We start from the raw sequence: 23,838 nt of genomic DNA on the forward strand, positions 1-23,838 counted from the left end.
GCAAAAAATGAAATGCACACTGACGTCATCCGTATTTTTTGCGGATACGTTTTTTGCGGACCGCAGAATACTGAAAAAGCCATAGGGTCAATGTGCAAGAGGCCTTATACTGTTCTCTTACAGCTTTCATAAAGGGGTAACACTTGGTGGATAGATGTTATCTGCTGACACCATGTATCTGCAAGGTCCAAAACCTGAGAAAAAGAGTTAATTTAAACCATAATGTAGCAAACACTTCTCACAGTGCAATGTTTGGTCTCAGCGGCTGCCCAGGCAACATACAGCATGTCTTATTAGATTTACAAGATGAACAATGAACTTGCTACTGTCTATCTATCCTGTAAAATCCAATGGCTTCATTTCATGTTGCTATTTCCAAGGACAAAAGGTTTATTGATGACTTTTGAACCCCAAGTAGGAAGAGAAGTTAACTAAGGCTACTTTCACACTTGCGTTCGGAGCGGATCCGTCTGATGTTTCATCAGACGGATCCGCTCCGATAATGCAGACGTTCGCATCCGTTCAGAACGGATGCGTCTGCATTAAAACTTAGAAAATTTTCTAAGTGTGAAAGTTGTCTGAGCGGATCCGTTCAGACTTTACATTGAAAGTCAATGGGGAACGGATCCGCTTGAAGATTGAGCCATATTGTGTCATCTTCAAGCGGATCCGTCCCCATTGACTTACATTGTAAGTGTGGACGGATCCGCTCGCCTCCGCACGGCCAGGCGGACACCCGAACGCTGCAAGCAGCGTTCAGGTGTCCGCTCACTGAGCGGAGCGGAGGCTGAACGCTGGCAGGCGGATGCATTCTCAGTGGATCCGCCTCCACTGAGAATGCATTGGGGCCAGACGGATGCGTTCGGGGCCGCTCGTGAGCCCCTTCAAACGGTGCGCACGAGCGGACACCCGAACGCTAGTGTGAGAGTAGCCTTATTCTGTTCTCGATGATGTCACCACTTAAAGGGATTCTCCAGTTTAGAAAAACATTTTCACATTCTGCTTTTAAGAAATTCCAGTGGGTCCTGCTTTCAAGATCTTCATCTAGTAGACAGAGCAGAGAGCATTTACAAAAGACATCTCTCTTCCTGGAGGACCAGTCCTGTCCTGCATTACACAGACATCCTTTTGATGAGAATAGACATTTTGTAATGCTTCATTTCCCCTGTGGTGGTGCTGTAGGGAAAGTGAACACTTATTGCCAGGTTTCTATACAAATTATAGCTGAACATTGGTACCAAATTGTGATCAAATTATTGTGAACAGATCATGCCAAAAAGTAGGAATTTAGCTTCACTTCCCACCATTCTTCAAGAAAACCTTTGTACTGTACAGTCTGTATATTAGGGCGAAGGCACTAATCTGTCAGAGGGGGCAGATTTGGCATTTCTGGGGCATTTTAGGTGTACTTTCTGTCCCAAAAATTGAAGGGAGGGTATCTAATTTACACATTCTATACATGATCGTGACATGCCAGCAAAACCTTTGACAGGCTGCAATCCACGTCACAACCACTGGGAGGCCGCATATAGACACATATAGCATAAAGAACGCCCAACAGACAGTTGTAAAATTATGGCTTTTTTCAAGAATGGTCATCTGGCGATGCTCATCCTGGAATATGTCGAGCCAAGAGGTAAGTTTAGGGAGATCATATCTTTGTCTTTGTAAGACATTGATGAATTGTCCACCATTATAGCCTGCACATAGGTTGTGATCCATTGTGTTCTGGCTCTATAAATAGCAATCCAGTTATGTGATTCCAGGAACTGAACCACTTTTGTGGATGAGAGGTTCTTCATGGTCCAGTGCTATTTTTTTTCTTTTTGTTTAATTCACGAGAACATCGGTTAAGAAGTTGTGATCTACTTAGAAACCTAAAAATCAAGTGGCCATCAGTCTGTAACTAGACATGCTTCAGCTTTGTTAGGACTTATCCTGACACTTGACATCCAAAACTTTTCTTGGTCCTAGAACTTCTAGCTGTCCATGTCGGCAGGTTTGTGGGTCATTTAATGGCTTGGTTGAGCTGGTTTGGGTATATCAGTCAAGGTCTATTGTATTTGTATGAATCTATGATGAAAAAAGCAGTATCGACATTTGAACCCCCATTACCCTAGAGCTCAGGGTCAGCATACAAGCAGTGATGGCGCCGTTTTAACTCCATGTGAATGCACCATCCTGGTGCTATGTGTGACCAGTTTATGGCCCACCTCACATAAGGAGTTTTTCAACCTTTACTGATGACCCAGTCATTATGAACATCCAGAGCCCTCAAGGAAGCCTCAAAGATAATGATCCCCAAAGATCATTGGGGGTCTTATTACCGTAATTCTTATACATTTTAATTTGTCTGATTTGCTAAATGTACGCATCTGTCATTGCATGTTGTCTGGAAATTGATAATGCAATACTTCCAGCAGATGTTCGCAGATTCATTAGTTCAATTCTCGAAGGACGCGAGAGATAATAATTCTTTTTGTTAATTACCTGCAAAGCGTTCTTGTTATTCCAAGTGTATGCGTAAACGGAGGAGAAGTTTGGCATTTTACATTAATAGTTTGCTATCCTGTTGCTTTTGCATATTAACATAATTTAATGGCACAGTAATAGAAGTGATAGAAGGAGCACAAGTCTACGACGAGTCCACAGGGTCGGCTGCTGTGTTAGCATTTTCCTGAAACAGTCATCATGCATGAAGTGCCTTACACCTCATTGCTTACTCATAGTAATAATGGGGCATTATATAACGGGAGAAGTTTTATGATATGATAAAGGTGAATGAAGCCAAATGTGAGGTCATAGACTGAAGGAATAATGTCGGCGTTCCGGGCCTGCGGGCATCTACCTGGTCCTGGCGAATACGACTACTTAAATGCCCATGCGTCCCGCATTACAGTTTCTCCGACAGACCCTGCCCATCTCCCTGCTTCTTCACGGCGGGCATGCCCACACAGGTTTCTGCAACCACCCTGCCTCTTGCTTGAATCTCCACTCCGTGCCCATAGGGCGTGTGCACACACTCTCTCTAGCTCTTAAATGGCCAACATATGGCTAGCCTTTCCTGGGTATTTAAGCCACCTTCTCCTATGGAAGGATGCCTGAAAAAAGGTCCCTAGTTTGCCCAATCCCTGTGAAGGTGTGTTTAGTTTTCCCTAATCTTTTTTCCCTGGACTTTGCCTATTTACTGTGTTATACCTTTAAAGGGATTCTGTCACCTCTTTTATATATATGTAAATAGCCTGGTAAGGAGCCCAAGGGGTTGCACTAACCGTTCTGGAGCCCAGCCTCGCCCCCCTGTGAAGGAGCCCAGCCTCGCCCCCCTGTGAAGGAGCCCAGCCTCGCCCCCCCTGTGAAGGAGCCCAGCCTCGCCCCACTGTGAAGGAGCCCAGTATAAGGATCACCTACACACAGTATGAGCATCACCTACACACAGGTTGAGGATCACCTACAGTATGAAGATCACCTACACATAGTATAAGGATCACCTACACACAGTATGAGCATCACCTACACACAGGTTGAGGATCACCTACACACAGGATGAGAATCATCTACACGTAAGATGAGAATCATCTACACGCAGGATGAGGATCACTTACCTACAAGCAGGATGAGGTTCACCTACACACAGGTTGAGGATCAACTACACACAGGATGAAGATCACCTACACACAAGATGAGGATCATCTACACACAGCATGAGGATCACCTACACATAGTAAGAGGATCACTTCCAGTATGAACATCACCTACACACAGGATGAGGATTAACTACACACAAGATAAGAATCACCTACACAAAGTATGAGGATCACTTACAGTATGAGGATCACCTACACACAGGATGAGAATCACCTACATGTAGGATGAGTTTCATCTACACTCAGGATGAGGATCACCTAGACACAGGATGAGGATCACCTACACACAGGATGAGGATCACCGACACATAGTATGAGGATCACCTACACACAGGATGAGAATCACCTACACACAGGATGAGAATCACCTACACGCAGGATGAGAATCACCTACACACAGGATGAGGATCACCTACACACAGGATGAGGATCACTTCTTACATGCAGCAGGTTACCAAGTTCAACTAAGGAGTTCGAACCTGTTACAGAATTGAGAGATTTTTTCTTTTTTTTAGGCTGGATCCACACTAATGTTTTTAAACATCTTTTTTTCCTCTCAGAAAACTTTTATGAAGATTCTGATTATACAAATTACAGACCCAAAGTCTTCAGCTTTTCTGCTTTAGTGTCCCCCTGTCAAGACTTCTTGTCCTATACTACACTATGACAGTCCAGTATTGTCACCAAGTCTACATCTAGCTACTGTCCTGGGAAAGAGGAGCTGCAGGCGTCAGCCCTGTAAGCTTAGTCAATTATATCGACACACTAAAAAGTTTATTCTTTAAAGGCTCATTTTTTGTTAGTTCTCCTTTATTTTGAGGAGCCTATTATTACTTTTATTAATCTCAAATAATAAAGCTAAAATGGTTTTCTTAAAGGAATTGTCTGATTTGAATAATCCTTTCTCATTAGAAGGGTCACTCAACCAGAGGCTGATCATAGATGATTAGCTGTAATCTGTAATTTAACTTGGTAGCAAGTGCTTAGTTTCCCTACGGCGCCACCACAGGGTGAATGAAGCATTACACAGTGCCCTTTAAAAGACTGTCCACATATTGTTGCGTCCTCCAGAATGAGGGGTGCGTTTTGTAGCCAGTTTCTACTCTGGCCGATAGAAGATGGACCTGACCTCCACCTTTTGAGTCAAAAAAATTTAATAGAGTATCTGGAAGTGGGTTTCCTGTACCATATACCTCCATTAATTTTTACTTCATTTTATTGGTTTGGTCTGAAATTATCATGGGAACGTCTGAGGTTATTAACAAAAGTCTCTTCTGGTTTACTAAAATACTGAATTCCTCATCTCCCTTGAGTCCAGGAGAGCTGATATCATAATGATGATTGATTGCATTAATTGGCCTGTCATAAAGTGAGCAGTTCCAGCTGTAAATCATGTCCATGTCCGCTGCATATAGAAGCCCTCGCCGCCGCTATTTTATTCTGGAGATGATCAGTTTAACTGGTTTAAAAGGAAATCTTGGTAGAGCTGAGGAAGAAATTACCTGAGATGGTATTAAGTTTCTCTGTATGCAGCTCCCCTGGTAGTAATATGTATGTATAGTGCATGCTGTTACTATTTCTTGTCTTATATAACCTTGCAGCAGTACAATTGAGCCATTATCTGGAATTCAATCACCTGTCCTCAAAAAAATAAAAATTAAATTAGAAAAAATGAGATGACTCTGCTGATTCTGCCCAAGTCTACACAGTTGACAGTGAGCTAACATGATATAGCAGCCTATTGTGACTGTTTCAATCATCAGTGTGAAAATGTCTATATTTCAAGAGATTTTATGTGCACAGTAATAACATGAAAAATTAAAAAATATCTACTTTTTAAAATATGTTTGTTATAGAAGCCTTATTTAAATCATATGCTGTTTAAGCACTCAGTTTAAAGCAGTTTTACAGGACTTTAACCCCTGGAGGACATCTACCATACATGTATGGAGGAAATCCATTTTTGATAAATAGTGCTCAGTAGAGTGTGCTCTGGGCACCATATCTGTCGGGTATCTGCTGTTTTAACCAGCAGACACCCAGAGCTAATGTCTGTGATTGGTACTATTGCCAATCATAAACATTTAACCATTTGGATGCCAAGGTCAGTGTGACCACGGCATCTGAGGCAGCGTATCCAGGGAGCACTGTGCTCCTGTGGCCTTAATGGCTCCCTCGTGGATCAATTGGGGGAGATGTTTATTCTTTGTGGTAGCCTCAGTCCCTCTGAAGGTTCCGAAGCTATGACAGCTACCCTGTGGCAGGGTTTCATAGGAAAGCATTGAATGTTCCATAGGCTGCAATGGTAATTCATTGCAGTCTATGGGACAAGCGATCTAGCAATCGCATGTTCAAGTCCCCTAAGGGGACTTAAAATATGTGTAAAAATAAGTTTAAAAAAATGTTTTCGAAAAATTCTAATCACCTCCTAACCCATAATAAAAATAAACCATGAAAATGTATTTATCTTGTCTAGTGAACGCCATAATGGGAAAAAATCAAAATGGCCAATTCGCTGCTTTTTCGGCCCTTTACTTTCCACAAAAAATTATTAAAAAGCCATACACTTTCCAAAATGATATCAATAAAAACAAGAAAAATTAGCCCTCATACAACTTTGTAGACATAACTATAAAATGTTATGGGGGGGGGGTCAAAATATGGCAATACAAAGAGAAAATCATTTTTTTCCAAGTTAAAACACAAGAAAAACTATATAAATGTTGTAGCACTGTAATCGTACTGACACAGAGAACAAAGGTAACAGGTCAGTTTTACTGCATACTAAACGCCAGAAGAAGGAAACCCATAAAACTATGGTGCAATTGTGTTTTTTTCCAATTTCACTGGATTTGAAATATTATCCAGCTTCCCACTACATTGTATTCAATGTAAAATGGCGTACAACTTGTCTTACAAGAAACAGTCCCTATACGGCTATGTGAACATAAAAATAAAAAAGTTATGTCTCCGGGAGGAGAGAAAAATGAAAGTGTAAAAATGGAAAATCCTTAAAGGGTGAATATTGATAGCCAATCCTTAGTCTTGACAATCTATATCAGATTGGTCATAGTCTGATGCCTAGCTGATTAATGGGAACCATCCCCTTCAGTTTTTACCAGGAACAGCTCCGTACATTTTGTAGTGGCTGGGCTTGGTATTGCATTTTACTGCTGCTCAGACCTATTCAAGTGAATAAGAGGCATGCCACTACTAAAAGTATGGATGGAACTCTTCCTAGTAAACAGTGAAGGGGACATGGTGCCAACTGTGGCCCATTCAATCTGCTTATCGGTAGGAGATTAGACCCATATCTGTATCGGAGTACCACGAAAAAACACATTTAGACCTTATGCTCAAAGTATTCACCGTCTAAAATATCTGAGATCCAGTCTAGATTATCACCTAAATTTATAAATAAAAAAACAGCAAAAGGTTTGGGATTAAAAAACTTACCTGCTGACTTTGTATCTAGCAGCACACCTGTCTACAGGTTATGTCTGATTTTGCAGCTGAGCTGTATTCAAAGGGCATCTGCCAGCAGTTTTGACCATGCTAAACTGCTGACAGCACTAGGTATGGGTTGGGAAGAGCAGTGCACACATACCTTTTGTAGAGCTTTTCTTTATCAGGAGTAGTGTGAATATGAAGTTTTATACTGCCAGGTTCTGTAAGTACCCAGCATGGGGATTCACTGTAAAGTGCTCTCTGGATCATAGCTCCTCCCCTCTACTGTGAGTGGCAGCTGTAGTATCCAACCAGGAGACTGCTAATGCTGTCACTGAGAGCAGAGGGGAGAGGCTATACAGCCTCAGCTCAATGCAAAAAAAAACATGGTGAAGACCCGCCTCCTGGGCACTTGCAGGAGTAGAATTTGGCAGAATAAAACTACATATTCACACTGCTTCTTATAATAAAAAGGCACATAAAAAGTATATTTGTATTGCTCTTCGAGTCCCTACCTAGTGCTGTCAGCAGTTAAGCATGGTTAAAACTGCTGACAGAATCTCTTTAAGTGAATGGAGCTGAGCTGCAATACCACACACAGACTGTGCACAGGTGTGGCGCTGTCCTAAAGAAAAAAAAAGCAGCAATGTTTGTCTAATCCTGTACAAACCCTGGATACTTTGTATCCAGTAATCCTATTTTGTCACTTTGGAGAGGGAACTGCTGAAGAGGGGGCGGATTGCTCACATATCATTTAAATTGCAGTCACATTTAAAAACATTTTTGTTGTTTCCTAAGACAATGTAACAAATGCAGATATCATGACACAAGCCAATGTATATAAGGGATGCAAAATCAAGGCTGCTTTGCTAATTTGTATTATATCTGCATGGCTGGATTTGCCAATTTTTGTCAGATTTAATATTCGTGCTAATAGATTCCCCACCGCCGGCTTCTCTGCGGAGCCTCTAATGGAAGCGAGCTAAGACACTGCATAAAAGATATCATTATGTCGGCTGGCAGGTAACGGCTCATTATTATGCATTATTTTGAAAGGTTTCCTTATTGCTGACCTTAAAACTTGTACTTCACAAATAATAACCCTCCGCACAGAGAACAGCGCTGAACTCCGGGGCCCACAGCCGCCATGAACTTTACTGCAATTAGGGGACAAATCTAAAACCTCTCCACATAAACAGAGAGATGATCAGCGGCTGAAATTAGTGATTAAATGAACTGTTCTTAGCAAATGCTCCACTAAATTGTATCAATTTTATTAGAATAGGACCGCGAGGAGCTTGGAATTAGAGACACAGTGAGGATTGGAGAAACTCAGATGACATTTTGGGTTTTGGAATATTTTACATACACAATTTAAAGGGGAATTCCACCTAAAATACACACTGTGTTTATTCACTAGTGTCGAAAGTTTGCATCAAGGGGAGCTTACGGTTTGTAGTCCTTGAATATTTGCACCCTCCTTTTTTCTTATTTTCTGTTATGTGCTGCTATCTTTAGACTTTTACCTTATCATAAAAAAAATGCCTCTTTCTCCCTGTGGCAGCTCACTTCTCCTCCCCTCTCCATAGACTTCTCTGCATGTCTGTGTATTTCTCTCTGCAACTCCCTCCACCCCCGTCTCCATTAAGAGGCTGATGAGTGAAGAAAGAGGCTTTTTCTCTGATATGTTTTATTACAAAGTTTCTTATTCATCTCTACTTTTGACTTTGGGCTCATGCACATGAACGTATTTTTCTTTCATTTTTTTTTTTTTTTTACAGGTCCATATACGGAACCATTGATTTAAACGGGGCTTGAAAAAAAAATGGAAATGACCCCGTGTGCATTCTATGTCTGCATGTCCGCATCTCCGTTCCGCCAAAAAATAGAACATGTCCTATTTGTGTTTTCTCAGTTTTGCGGACAAGGACAGGCATTATTATGGCTCGTACACATGACCGTATGCATTTTGTGGTCCACAAAAAAAACGGATCCGCATAAAATACCGACGTCCGTGTGCATTCTGAATTTTGTGGAACTGAACAGCCGGCCCCTAATAGAACAGTCCTATCCTTGTCCGTAATGCAGACAATAATAATAATAGGACATGTTCTATTTTTTTTGAGGAACAGAAATACGGACATACGGAAACGGAATGCACATGGGGTAACTTCAGTTTTTTTTGCGGACCCATTGAAATGAACGGTTTCGCATATGGTCCTTATTTACGGACACGGAAAGTAAATACGTTCGTGTGCATGAGCCCTTACAATGGATCTGCAAAAAAAAAAAAAAAGGTGCAACACGAACGTCACACGGATGTCATCCGTTTTTTTTTGCAGATCCATGTTTTGCGGACCAGAAAATACATAAAGTCGTGTGCATGAGCCCTTATGCAAAGTTTGTTAAAAGGTGACCATTTAAGTTTCTATACTGCTCCAATTCCAGCTCTAGATCTTTTAGGGTGGCACGTTCAAATTGCTGTATGTCGTACCCCCTATATAATCTGTTCTAAAAGGGAAGCTCTCCCTTCTACCGTATTCTAGCATTGCCTGCCATTTTAGATAAAAGGTATACAGCAGGAACTCAGACCGATATTACAGCCACATGAATGCGCCCTAAGCGTCAGGTTAGATACGTCTTTTCTGTTGCACACCTGTTCTTCTCCTGCTGCTGAAGGGCAGAGGTAAAACTGCTTTTATTGACTGGTTGATACCTCTTATATTATTCATTCACTAGTGCTATACGTGCTATTTATGTCACAATTGTGCATCACCCAGCTAGCATGGCTAGCACAGAATGTAATAATTGCAAATTTGAAATGAACTAAGGTCTGTGTAATTCTGTACATTTTATTATTATCTTCACTATCAAATGGAAAATGTATTTCCTCCTGGAAATTCTAAGGAGTCACCAAGGAGTTCTGTCACTATATCGTATCATGAGGCTGCAGGACCTGCTGCATTTAAAGCGGCTATGGCATGATTAATGTGAAAAAACGAAGGGGAGTGTCCTTTCTGCTGCAGCCCATAGGCCATTTCCTTTCTGCTGCAACTCATGGGCTGTGTCCTTTCTGCCGCAGCTCTCTCCCTATCACAGCTCAGGAGGCAGTTGAAGGATGATACTGAGCATGTGCGACCATCTCAGTAAGCCAGAGAAATAAACAGCAGGTGGCGCTATACAGATACATTTTATTGAATAACTCATTGGCTATACTAAAGTTTTAATTACATGCAATTGCAAAAGTATTCAGATTCAGGTGCTGGTTTGAAAACAGTAGAATATTTTACGTGGGACAACCCCATGTATTGGCAAGCTGAAAAAATTATAAATGGGGTGAAAAAAACAATTCACTGTGCGGTAAAAATGAGATGTTAATTATATTCTGCAGGTTAGTTCTTTTGTCAAGTTTTAAAAATAAAGTAAAACTTTGAAAAATATTTGTTTTTTATATGTTTAAACTTCCTAAGGGGCTTGAACAGCTAATCATTGCATTTCTTATACCATAGATTGCAGTAAAATACTATTGCAGTCTATGGCAAAAACGTTTTCCGACTTAGAAACCCCAGGTTTGTGGCTTTTGAATGCCATTTATGCAAACATTTTTAAGGGGCCAGCACGTCGATTTTCTAATTCTTCCCCAGCAAATATTTAATGGTAAACTATAAAGCTGGGACCCTAAGCTCAGGCACCCTCCCACTGGGGAAGGTGCCTAATATACCCTGAGACAGTCAGCCACAGTCTAGGCACCTTCCGCAGTGGGAGGGTGCCTGAGCTTAGGTTCCTAGCCTTATAGTTTACCATTAAATGTGTGATGTTCTGATTGTCTGACCGTGTACCGTACTACTGCCTGTTTAACGACTCAGATTCTCCACTGCCTGCCCTGACCTTTAACATAAAAAAGGGTAATCACCTCTAACTGATCCCCAGCTGCTCCGGTTCTGATCTTGGCCAGGTCCCTGCTGTTCTTTTCTTCCTGTTGTTTCGAAACCCACAGAAAATGCCTGGAGATGCCCACTCTGCCAGTTGAGGCAGGTCAGTGAGTCAGTATGCTTTTTTGTTACAGGGGTTTTCAGAACCCTGGGGGTCCTGCAAACCCACCATAATTACACTTGCCTGTGGAAGAAAGTTTGTAATATACTAAACATTCAGAAGTTGTAGGACATCTCTTACACTGTGCAAAACTATTCCTCTATCTGGTGAAGTTGCAGATGAGGTGGATTCAGGAGTTTGGGTATGTGCAGAGCGAGGAATTGTTCTGGCTCCATCAACAGTGGAAGTGATGTCCCTTCCATAGCCCATGCCAGAAAGCTGGTAAAGGACATAACATCTGCGGAAGCTGGATTTTCTGAATAGGAGCATCGAGTGACTGGGTTCCTCCACATATTAGGCCCCTTTCAGACGAGCGAGTTCCACACACTGGACTCTCAGCGTGAGTATGTGGCAGCTCCCGTCCTGACCTCCTGGCACTGACCTGACCTTAGAGGTCTGGAATGTATTGGATAACACTGACATAATGCTGTCAGTGTTATCCAATACATTCTGGATGGGTTACATATCATCATAAATCAACATAATGCTATGCAACCCCTTCGGTGCTGGGAGGTCAGGACGGTCGCTGCTGCATGCTCACTTTGCGAGTCTGGAGTGTGGAACTCGCTCGTCTGAAAGAGGCCTCAGTATAATTTCTCCTACGGGTGTGTTCTGTGTAATTAGGGTGGCTTTGGCAGCTAACACCTCTAAGGCCCCCATGATTGGCAGATCTTAGTATATTTTCATCTGGCTGTAAAACCCCTTTAATAAGACAAATGGAGTAGATGAAGCTATTGAGTATAGTAACATGATAAATAAAAGTATAAAATATCCAAAATGATATAAAAAAGTGCAATTAATTTTAAAAAAATTGAGTTATCTGTTGTGGTGAGCATGGCCAGGTTGCTTTCTATGCAATCTACATCATGCAGTAGAGCAGGTTAGTTTCCAGATCATTAGATAAGTCAACATCCGAAGATTTTCTATCAAAAAGTTACACAATCCAGAAGAAAGAAATCACATGGTATGGACAGGCTAGATCTGGTATATCGAGAAAATAACAGAATTTTCCTGACAGCTAGAAGTAAACTACCGAAATCATGAATAAAAACAGTGGTGGTCCCGTCATAGAAGCTGTGGGTCTCTTACTGAGGTATCTACAACTAGGACACATCCTAGGACAACTACAAGAGGGATGAACAAAGGACATTTAAACCTACCATATAAACTGGTAATAGGAGGCTCAAATTTGGTGGGATACCACCAACCAAAGAGGGTCAAAATTGGAAAAACAAGAGTTCACTGGATGGGAGGGTGCATTTTGAGAGACTGTCTAACTCAACTGTTCTAAGTGCCCTTATTTAAAGGCATCCTTCCAGATGACAGATGCCCTTAAAATGTCTTGCGTAGTTAGATTTTGATGGTGGTTCTTTCACTCTGGACCTGAAGATCCTGCTGCTTTGAAATCTCAAAATAGCAAATGACAAATATAAATTCTCCTGACATTTGGTTCCCGTTTCTTTTATATCTAAGCAACTTGCAGCTCTGATGCTCCAAAGTTTTATGTATTCCCAGAAGTTTCACAATTTCAGGCTATTTGCTCTTAAGTGCATCAAGCCCAATATGTTCAAAAAGCTCCCAAATCTTCTCCTGCATAAAAATGAGTCTCTGCGCAATAACAGTAGCTGCAGAGTTATTATAGCCAGCAAAATGACCAGCTTTTTGTTTGCTCGTATTCTGTTTTAATCTCGGATGATTCTGCTACTTTTTTTTATAAGTGCATATAGGCAATTCTGGAGAAAAGTAACTTAATAGGAGAAAAAAAAAAAAGAGAACACAGTCGGCACTACTGCGCGGTATGGTGCAGATGGCTAACTCTCAGCGTCCATACAAAAAATCGAGCGGTGCCCTGCCTAGGTAATTAGCTGAATGTCATCAACGGTAGAAGAAAAAAAGAGAAAAAAGGCGGCACTCACCGAATCTTCGTTAAATCGTAGCTTTATTCGGTTTGAAACATAGCGGGTGCGGGTCACATATAGCAGAAGGAAAGGCAACCGCCGTTTCGCGCTACAGTCGCGCTTTGTCGACAAAGGCTGACAATTCTGCCTGTGATGATAATGGCTACCTACAAGTTACCTGTTCAGAACAGGAAATCATGACTTATTGTTAGACCTAGTGGCCAGTTTGAAAATTGCAGGATTATACACATTTTTTTAAATAGAGAGGGCATTAGAATTAGATGAACAATCATCGTAGGTTTAGCTGGCTGAAATGCTCATGCACATTACAGGCAATTCGTAGAAAGCCAATAAGTGGCTAAAAATTTTTACATGATGAAAAAGCTCTACTATATCATAGGTAATGAGGTGCAAGCCTGGTTCCCAAAATAGTACATGTCCCAATTAGTATTCCTTCCCCTCTCTCACTGAATATATTGCAAGATCTCCTTTCATTCCATAAACCCTAATAGCACTATAAAATCTATCTGGCCTCCTGAGGAGCTTCTGGTGGGCTTGTGCTTAAACACAGTAGACAATCAGAACAAGCAGAGCTGTAGCTAAAACGAAGGATGAAGAGCAGAACATCAACCAAAGCTCGGACTCCTAAAATTACAGTAGGAATATACAATATCTATGAGTCTAAGTCAAATTCAACATTCAGACTTCCAAAAAAACATGAGACAAGCTTTATAGGACCTGTACTGGCCACCATATTGGTTGCCATCATAAACAAAAATATAAGAAACTGGTAAATATCATTTTTAAGAGGACTCAAGGACTTCTATTGTCTAGTGATTTGGGGGTAAATCCGATTGACATGTGCGACGTCCGACAGCGGCAAAGGGTCCCTTTAAGAAATATTCCTGACGCCAGCTGCAGTGAAGCAACAACGGGACAGAGTCCCTTTAAGAAATGGTGATGGTCCCCAGGTGTAGGAATGACCAAGCGGTATAGGGTGGCCTACAATGTCCCTTACTGTTTTGTATGTGTCACGGGGCTCCTACCTGGATATGCTGGACCCCAGGCGTTGTCTTCCGAAGCAGCAAATAAGGGGGGTAGTTAACTTGGGGATGAAGAATAAATTGAGTCCAGACCTTGTGATGAAGTTTAATAACAGCTTTACTTGGCCTAAACGTTTCTCCAAACGGGTTACAGACTTTGTCTTGGTTCCAGCAGGCTTTAGCATTAAAACTCTGGCAGGCAAACTTGTCTTTGCTACATCTGTTTATCTCTGGCTCTGCTGTACTAATAGGGTAGCTGTATAACTTAGCTTCCTCTGGATGCTGAAACTATTCTTTGTATGATCTGTCTTTTAATTATGCCAGGGAACTCTCCTTCTGGCTCCTGAGGCTCTAAACTGTGGCCTCCACATCTAGCAGAGCTGAAGATGCTCTAGCTGGCTTGGCTTGGCCTGGGCACGTCCAGCAGAGACGAACCCAGCACTTGCTTCTTTCCCCTAGCAGGGGGTAAGCTAGACTGCAACTAAACTTGAACCCACCCTTCCTGCAGGAAGTAGGGCTCGCCCACTCCTCCACAGAGGGGGGTTAGAATGTAATGGTAAGTTCCATTCTACGTACCTGTAGCTCTGCTGTATTTTCTGCCACCTGCTGGTGAACCAGGCACATTACACGTGAACATAAACAGTTACAAAATAGGAAATACACAGTGTTTGGACCTGAAATAAATACACATGATGCCATGAGGTTAACCAGTAAAGACACTAGCCGGGTCCAGAAGTGGTAATGCCACTACACGTGTGACTGCCTCTAGTTGGAATAGATAACCCGTAGGCTTCACTGAGCTCTTTGGGTCTGGAAGGTACTTTGTAACAAAGTTTCACTAGGAATCGCTATTCCTGAGTGTTAACGCAATGATAGATGTTTTGATTCTCTCATCTTTCATAGCCTCCATGTCATTGTAAAATTGTATTGATTTGAGTTTCCTTGCAGGGTCAGGAAAGAGATGACTCCTGGGTAGACGGTATCACTAATCATTAGCAGCGATCTATTCTACCGTCAGCAGATACTGTGATTCACTTTTGTCAGCAAGACAAGTAATACTATTAAATAAGTCCAGAAATGGAAGTTTCATTGTAGATTAATTTACAAGCACTAAATGTAACGGCTCTTAAGGCTCCATCACTCCCAGACTTATTTGCTGAAGCAACTTGACATCTAAAATGTATCGACTGCAAATGACAGGATTGGTAAAGTAATGCGATCAGGCAGTCGTAAACCTATAGCTGAACTGATTGTTTCGATGATGGTGCCAAGGACGGTAAATTTGGGTTCATCTGATCTTACTACAGTCATGTATTGGTTATAACACTGTCCTTTCTTAAAGGTAAAGTACTGGGAAACCATTTAGCTAAACTGACTTTTGTAGCCCCATTGACTTGGATAAATAATAACCAAGCACAATCACCCAACCTTATTGGGATCGGTGAGTAACCCGTCCTTCAGCCCCCGATACGCTATAGTATAGCAGTTGGGACTATTCTTTTAAGCCTTTCCTCCTTGTACATACAGATATTTCCACCCAATTTCTCACTATACAAATTCAATAGTTTATATGTTTGTTAAAACCCTTGCTGGCCTGCAATTCACATCACGATCACCGGGTGTCCACAGATAGGGACATATAGGATAAACATCTCCTGACAGAGTATCGCAAAATGATATATTTTTGTTCAAAGCTGGTAATCTCATGCTCTGCATCTTGGAATATGTCGAGCCAAGGAAAGGTAAGGAATAGTGTTGAGCGAACTTCTGTTTTAAGTTCGGCGTCTAAAGTTCGGCTTCCGGTTAGCGGAGAATCCCGATATGGATTCCGAATTCCGTTGTGGTCCATGGTAGCGGAATCAATAATCGGCCACAATGGAATTCGGAATCCATATCGGGATTCTCCGCTAACCGGAAGCCGAACTTTAGACGCCGAACTTAAAACAGAAGTTCGCTCAACACTAGTAAGGAAGGAAGAACACACCTGTAGCGATATGAACGATGTTAGAATGAGGCTACTTTCACATCTGCGTTTTTGCTGGATCCGGCAGGGTTCAGCAAAAACGCTTCCGTTAGTATAATGCAACCGGCTGCATCCGTTATGAACAGATCCGGTTGTATTGTCTTTAAAATAGCCAAGACGGATCCGCCACTAAAACCATTGTAAGTCAATGGGCGCCAGATCCGTTTTCTTTTGTTTCAGAGAAAACGGATCCAGCACCATTGACCTACATTGTGTTTTATGCCGGATCCGTCATGCTCTGCGTCCCATGATGCACTCAAAAACACTGCTTGCAGTGGTTTTCTGTCCGGCATGGGAACGCAACCAAATGGAACGGAATGCTTTCTGGTGCACTCCTTTCCGTTTAGTTTTGTCCTCATTGACAATAATTGGGGACAAAACTGAAGCATTTTCCTCCGGTATTGAGATCCTATGATGGATCCAAATCCTACATTTTAGTCTAGGGACAAAAGGATGAGAAGTCATGACTCATGGTGGTATTTGAGTTTATCCTTTTGTGACCACAAATGGCAGAAAATCCCATCTATTATGCCAAAACCTGGGCGTTAAGCCTCATTCACATGTCAATGCTTGGTCAGTGATTGTGAGCCAAAACTAGAAGCGGAGCCTCCACAGACATCAAGTATAAGGGCTCATGCAAGCAAACGTATTTTCTTTCCATGTCCGTTCAGGTTTTTTTGCGGACCGTATGCGGAACCATTCATTTCAATGGATTCACAAAAAAAACTGAAGTTATTCCGTGTGCACTCCATTTCCGTTCGTCCGTATTTCTGTTTTGCAAAATATAGAACATGTCCTATTATTGTCTGCATTACGGACAAGGATAGGACTGTTCTATTAGGGGCCAGCTGTTCCGTTCCACAAAATACGGAACGGACACTGACGTCATCTGTATTTTTTGTGGATTACTTTTTTGTGGACCGCAACATAAATACGGTCGTGTGCATGAGCCACAAGGGAAAGATTTGCACCTGTTCTAGGTTTAGAGCCGCGCCTGGTTTTGGCTCAAAATCACTGACTAAACACTGACTGTGTAAATGAGGCATTACCCTTACAACCTAAAATTACAAATTAACCCCTAGGATTCTGCCACACAGATCTATATGTCTCTACAACATACCATCTGGACAAAATTAAGATACTCTTAGGCTACATTCACACGACCGTATGTGTTTTGCAGACCGCAAATTGCGGATCCGCAAAACACGGATACCGGCCTTGTGAATGTAGCTAGCCCTATGATAGAAATGCCTATTCTTGTCCGAATAGGACGTGCTCTATCTTTTTTGCGGGGCCGCGGAACGGATCTACGGATGCGGACAGCACATTGTGTGCTGTCCACATCTTTTGCCGCCCCATTGAAATGAATGGGTCCGCACCCGTTCCGCAAAATTTCGGAACAGATGCGGAGCCAAAAATACGGTCAAGTGAATGCACCTTTAGCGTTGGGAAAACCAAAGAAAAGGAATTCCTACTATATCAAAGGGAAAACCCCTTTACAGGACATCACATATAGCTGACTTGCTGGTGAGCTTTGAGTGGGCTTGTGCTTCAACACAGCAGCCGATCTGAAGAAGCAGAGCTGCAGCCTAAAGGCATGGAGAGGCACAGAGCAGCAACCTGACCTAATAATGGAGCTTAGCAGGAGGCGTAATGATGAGGCATTAACAAAATGAAGTGAGTTTTTTAAAACTTTTTTGACCACAACTGGACACCCCCACCTTGTTTATAGTGGTATGAACCATAGTGGAATAACCTCCTGGTATTTATATCTATGCTTAGCCGGCTATCATCCCCTCCATCTATCCATCCATTTTATGATAACCTCTCCATGGTAAATGAAAAATTCCTATACTCTAAAAACCTAATTGGCGCCAAGTGCAGCGGATTATGGAAACCGTACTGTACTGCACCTCTTTCCGACGGGTCCTCCAGGATCCGGAAAATCATTTTTTAAAGAGGCAAAATCCCCTAAAAACCAACTGTTCTCTGTTCATAATGGCGAAACTTGCTGATTGCTTCCATTCCTGGCACCAGATCCGCTCATTAGGAATCACATTTAGAAAATTACGACCACTACGCTTTCCATATCACTGCATTGTACCGCGGGAAGCCTTCAATCGTTTAACTTTCTGAATATCAAGTATTCCCTGAGCTTCCCTTCCCCCCCCCCCCCCCCAACTCTGCACCGAGGCAATGAGGCTGACTCCAGAGTCGGCGGCTGGAAACCATTGTTTTATTTAGTTCTTAACCAGTTTGTGCTTTTCATATACTGTAGCTCTGGTGTCTTATAGATAATACTTACAGCACTTCATCGTATGCCTGGTGGATAAGGGTACTGCCCATGTGCTAATCCCTGGGAGAATGGATCGGCACAGGAAGTGGAAGTTACACGTCAGTGGCTGCTGATTGGCTGGTTATAGGTAACTTCCTGTGAGTGGAGGCGGTCTCTAATATTCTAGGGCTGGCTCTGTTATAGAGGCATGGTAGCTGGTACAATAGTTCTGGGCACTGTGGCTAGTATTATTATAGGGCCACTAGAGGTAAGATAATGGCTCATAGTTACTAGAATTGGGAGTAAATGGCACCAGAATGTGGCAAAGTTGGTGCATCTAGCTCCTGAAAGGGGCATGGTTTTCAGTGAGTATGAGTGTGGCCTAATGTAATGCAATTCTGTCTCAAAGTAAACCACCCGTATGTATCAGCCATTTGTGCCATTTTTGGGGAATATGCCATAAATGTCTAAAATGGGGATACCCCTTTAATAGTACACTAATAATACAACCATATAGTGCCCAAATAGTATTGTCATAAAGTGTCCAAAATATCACCGTCCTATAAATAAACTAGGGAATGTAGCGGCATCCCGTGCCATAGATTTACCATAGTTTTGGGCACCTAGTGTCAGGTCAGAGGTGCAATTAGCTAATTAGCCTTTCATTAGTAACAGGTTGTGTGGCCCTACGCCCATCCCTTATTTTCAAGGCTATGACATATTTACAATGTTGCAATTTAATGGGAAATAAATCTATTTTTCCCAACCTTGCCAAATGCATAAAAGATAATGTGGAAATCAGCAGCGACGTGTCTGCAGTCCTACACAATGCAACGCATAATGATCTTTTTTTTCTACCCATCCATCAGTCAGAAAATTAAAAATCAATATAGACACAAGCATGGAAAAAAAAATATGAAAAGTTTCTTTTTTTTTTGGCCATCAGCAGCTTGGCCGGCCCTGATGGGTATTGTTCAACCTGCCTGCCTTCTCCAACAAAGGAATGTCACATCCCTCCTTTAATTGATGTAAAACAAATTCATGTTATTAATCTTGCAGGACGGCACATTGAAGCGACAATAATATCAGGGAATCTAGCAGCCACAGATGCTTTTGTGAAATTCATAAGCTGAGCCAAGACACAAATTACTCAAGTTTTGATGAATGCTTTGAGATCCGCGTGCTCGGACAGATTAAGTGCAGTGATTTTTCTTTTGAAAGTGCATTTCTTCTTAATTCTCTGTAGTTCGGCATTAAAAGTGCCTGAATAACTTAGCTAAACTACAAAAAAAAAAAGTTTGGCGAGGACACTTGTACCTGGAGAAGTTGTCCTGAAATGCGTTGTGCATTGAGGAAGAGGGTCCTGAAATGCATTGTGCATTGAAGAATAGATTCCTGAAATGTGTTGTGGATTGTTGAAGAGGGTCCCGAAATGCGTTGTGAATTGAGGTACAGGGTCATGAAATTATTTGGGCATTGAGGTAGAGGGTCCTGAAATGCATTATACATTGAGGAAGAGGGTCCTGAAACATGTTGTGCATATAGAAAGTCCTGAAATGCGTTATACATAGAAGAGGGTCCTGAAACGTGTTGTGCATTGAGAAAGAGGGTCCTGAAATGTGTTGTGCATTGAGAAAGAAGTCCTGAAATGCGTTATACATTGAAGAAGAGGGTCCTGAAACGTGTTGTGCATTGAGGAAGAGGTCCTGAAATGCATTATGCATTGATGAAGAGGGTACTGAAATTCATGACATACTCGGGAAGGTTCCCCGATATGTATTTTTACCCTGGGGAAAGGACCTCAAGAAATATGCTGTATTCTGTTAAAGGGGACCTTGACATGTGATGTACCCTAATAAAGGGGTCCTTGAAATGTGTTATACTGTACCTTAAGAAATAGGCCCCTAAAATAAGTTGTATCCACTCCCTGTTTAAGGGTTGCTATGCTTCTCTACATATTGAACTTCTCTTTCCCCCTGTATTATTATAATGCCCCAATCAGTTACCCCTGTATTTATAATGCCCCCTATGTACTGCCCCCAGTAGTGCCCCCTGTGTTATTATAATGTCCTTCAGCAGTGCTCCCTGTATCATTATGCCCTCTGGACATCTCCTGTAATTATATATGTACAGCTGCCTGTGAGGCAGTACAACAATGCGAGAGGTCGCAACGACATCATTGTAACCTCTTGTGCTGTGTCTCAGGCGGCTGAATAACATGGTCACGATCACACTACCTGTACATCCAGTATAAGTTATACATCTTCTTGTATACAGTGATATGGACCATGCTGGTATAACCTGGGTATCTTGTGTGTATGATTATATATGTACGCTGGTAGAACCTGAGTATCCTATGTATATAATTATATATGTACAGCTGGTAACATATCCTTATGTATGAAGCGATATCAATCATGATGCTGGTATAACCTGGACAACTTCTCTATATAACTATACATGTACAACTGGTATAACATAAGCACACATCTACAGTACAGACCAAAAGTTTGGACACACCTTCTCATTCAAAGAGTTTTCTTTATTTTCATGACTATGAAGGCATCAAAACTATGAATTAACACATGTGGAATTATATACATAACAAACATGTGTGAAACAACTGAAAATATGTCATATTCTAGGTTCTTCAAAGTAGCCACCTTTTGCTTTGATTACTGCTTTGCACACTCTTGACATTCTCTTGATGAGCTTCAAGAGGTAGTCCCCCGAAATGGTCTTCCAACAGTCTTGAAGGAGTTCCCAGAGATGCTTAGCACTTGTTGGCCCTTTTGCCTTCACTCTGCGGTCCAGCTCACCCCAAACCATCTCGATTGGGTTCAGGTCCGGTGACTGTGGAGGCCAGGTCATCTGGCGCAGCACCCCATCACTCTCCTTCATGGTCAAATAGCCCTTACTTTCAAAGTTTTCCCAATTTTTCGGCTGACTGACTGACCTTCATTTCTTAAATTTATGATGGCCACTCGTTTTTCTTTACTTAGCTGCTTTTTTCTTGCCATAATACAAATTCTAACAGTCTATTCAGTAGGACTATCAGCTGTGTATCCACCTGACTTCTCCTCAACGCAACTGATGGTCCCAACCCCATTTATAAGGCAAGAAATCCCACTTATTAAACCTGACAGGGCACACCTGTGAAGTGAAGACCATTTCAGGGGACTACCTCTTGAAGCTCATCAAGAGAATGCCAAGAGTGTGCAAAGCAGTAATCAAAGCAAAAGGTGGCTACTTTGAAGAACCTAGAATATGACATATTTTCAGTTGTTTCACACTTGTTTGTTATGTATATAATTCCACATGTGTTAATTCATAGTTTTGATGCCTTCAGTGTGAATCTACAATTTTCATAGTCATGAAAATAAAGAAAAGTCTTTGAATGAGAAGGTGTGTCCAAACCTTTGGTCTGTACTGTATATAAAACGCTTGATTGACAAGAAAACGAAACCTAGAAGTGGATGTTTATATCCAATAACTAATCTAAAATTTTATTTTTATATTGCAACAGATTTTGTGTGATAAAGAAATACCCCGATCCGCAAACACATTAAAGTGGGAAGAGAAGGACACCTCCGACAACTTGGTGAGCAATGTCGCCCACCCCCGACTCCACAGCCCTCTCCGTCTCTTTGTCAAACAGTCGGCTCTTCAAAGACAAGCCCAGCTCTCTTATTTCGACACCACAGAACACTTCTGGAACTGGCTGTCCAATGTCACCCACACTCAAGAGTCCTTGGTACGAACTAAACGTCGGCCCATAGTGAAAACGGGCAAATTCAAAAAGATGTTCGGCTGGGGGGATTTTCATTCCAATATTAAAACTGTCAAGTTGAATCTTCTCATCACGGGGAAAATTGTGGATCATGGAAACGGGACATTCAGCGTTTATTTCCGCCATAACTCAACGGGACTTGGGAACGTTTCTGTGAGTCTTGTTCCTCCTTCCAAGGTGGTGGAATTTGAAACTTCTGCTCAGTCAACCCTGGAGAACAAGGATTCCAAGTCCTTTAACTGTAGGATTGAGTACGAGAAAACGGACCGGGCAAAGAAAACTGCTTTGTGCAACTTTGACCCCGCTAAGATCTGTTACCAAGAACAAACCCAGAGCCACGTCTCCTGGTTGTGCTCAAAGCCCTTCAAGGTCATTTGCATTTACATTGCTTTTTTCAGCGTAGACTATAAACTAGTGCAAAAAGTTTGCCCTGATTACAATTACCACAGTGAGACACCATATTTGTCCTCTGGATGATATCCCCGCTGTCCTATGTACTGCTGTGCCCCATAAATGATGGTCAGGGAAGCTCTTATCATGGAGATACTTTGCGCTTCTTGAATGGGCAATGTTCCTTTATCAGGTGGACAAAAAAAAATAAAAATTGTAACAGTGTTTAGACTTGTATAATATATTTCGGTTTCTCTAATTTCTGTAATTTTTAAAATACATAGGGAATAAATCCTGCAATGGGAGCACATAACTGCATTATCGGTATTGTGAGGATTCTGTATGTTATACGTGTGACGTAGGGATGCGTTGTTTAGTGGCGTTCTTAAAGGAACACTCAACTTAAAGTCTACAGCCTGCAAAGGTAGAAGAGCGTTGTAAGATGACTTACCAAGATCAGTCACCTATGGTAGGTAGGTGTATCTGGAGGTTCTCAGAACTGAAGATAAAGTAGTGTTTATGGGCAGGTGGGACCTTTTCGGACTTTCCTCCAGTTAACCCATTGAAAAATAGAAGAGTGGGTTTCTTCTCAACCTGAAATGGCTTCTTACATGGAATAATAATGCAACTGCACAGCAAATAAAGGTAAAATACTGTAGACTTTAAGGTTAGTGTGCCTTCGAGGCAGCAGACTGAAGATGAAAATACTATAGACTTTAGGTTTACTGTGCCTTTTAAGACTATGAACTCCTTCAGGGGGATTTTTTTTAATGATTGCATTTTACTCATTTTGGGCTAAAAGTCATTTTTTCAATTGGTCTTTATTAAAAAATTTCTGTAGTTTTTGTCAGAAAGGGTTGACTCTTTGCCTAGCTTTGAGGTTCTTACTTTCACTTTGAGCTGTCATCTGTAGTAAAGCCTTATCCTTGACCTACTAACAGATCATAAACACTTATTAAAGCCATATTCTTATCAGTAAGATGACAACTGAGCTATAACTAAGTGTTTATGAGGTCAGGAGATCAGAGATAAGGAGCTGCCTAACGGAAAACCTGATACTGGGGAATCTCCAGTCTGTACAGAGAAAGGGTGCAATTTTTTTTTATAAAGACCAATAAAAAAATGATTTTTAGCTCAAAATGAGAACATTGCAATAATAAAACAATTCGCCCCCGAAGATGCCCATACTCCATAGCCTTTAAGGCAGCAGATTGATGATGAAATACTGTAGACTTT

General features: G+C 41.7%; 1 protein-coding gene across 1 annotated transcript in view; it reads left to right on the top strand.

Annotated features, from left to right (window-relative positions):
- NXPH2 (neurexophilin 2) overlaps positions 1 to 22,689 on the top strand; it is a 93,353-nt gene extending 70,664 nt beyond the window's left edge. The window contains exon 3 of the mRNA XM_040440244.1: positions 21,949 to 22,689. Within this exon, the coding sequence (XP_040296178.1) occupies positions 21,949 to 22,689 (741 nt within the window). The remainder of the gene's footprint in view (positions 1 to 21,948) is intronic.
- Positions 22,690 to 23,838: the final 1,149 nt, after the last annotated feature.

Source organism: Bufo bufo, chromosome 7 (assembly GCF_905171765.1).
Source record: "Bufo bufo chromosome 7, aBufBuf1.1, whole genome shotgun sequence".
Lineage (NCBI taxonomy): Eukaryota > Metazoa > Chordata > Amphibia > Anura > Bufonidae > Bufo > Bufo bufo.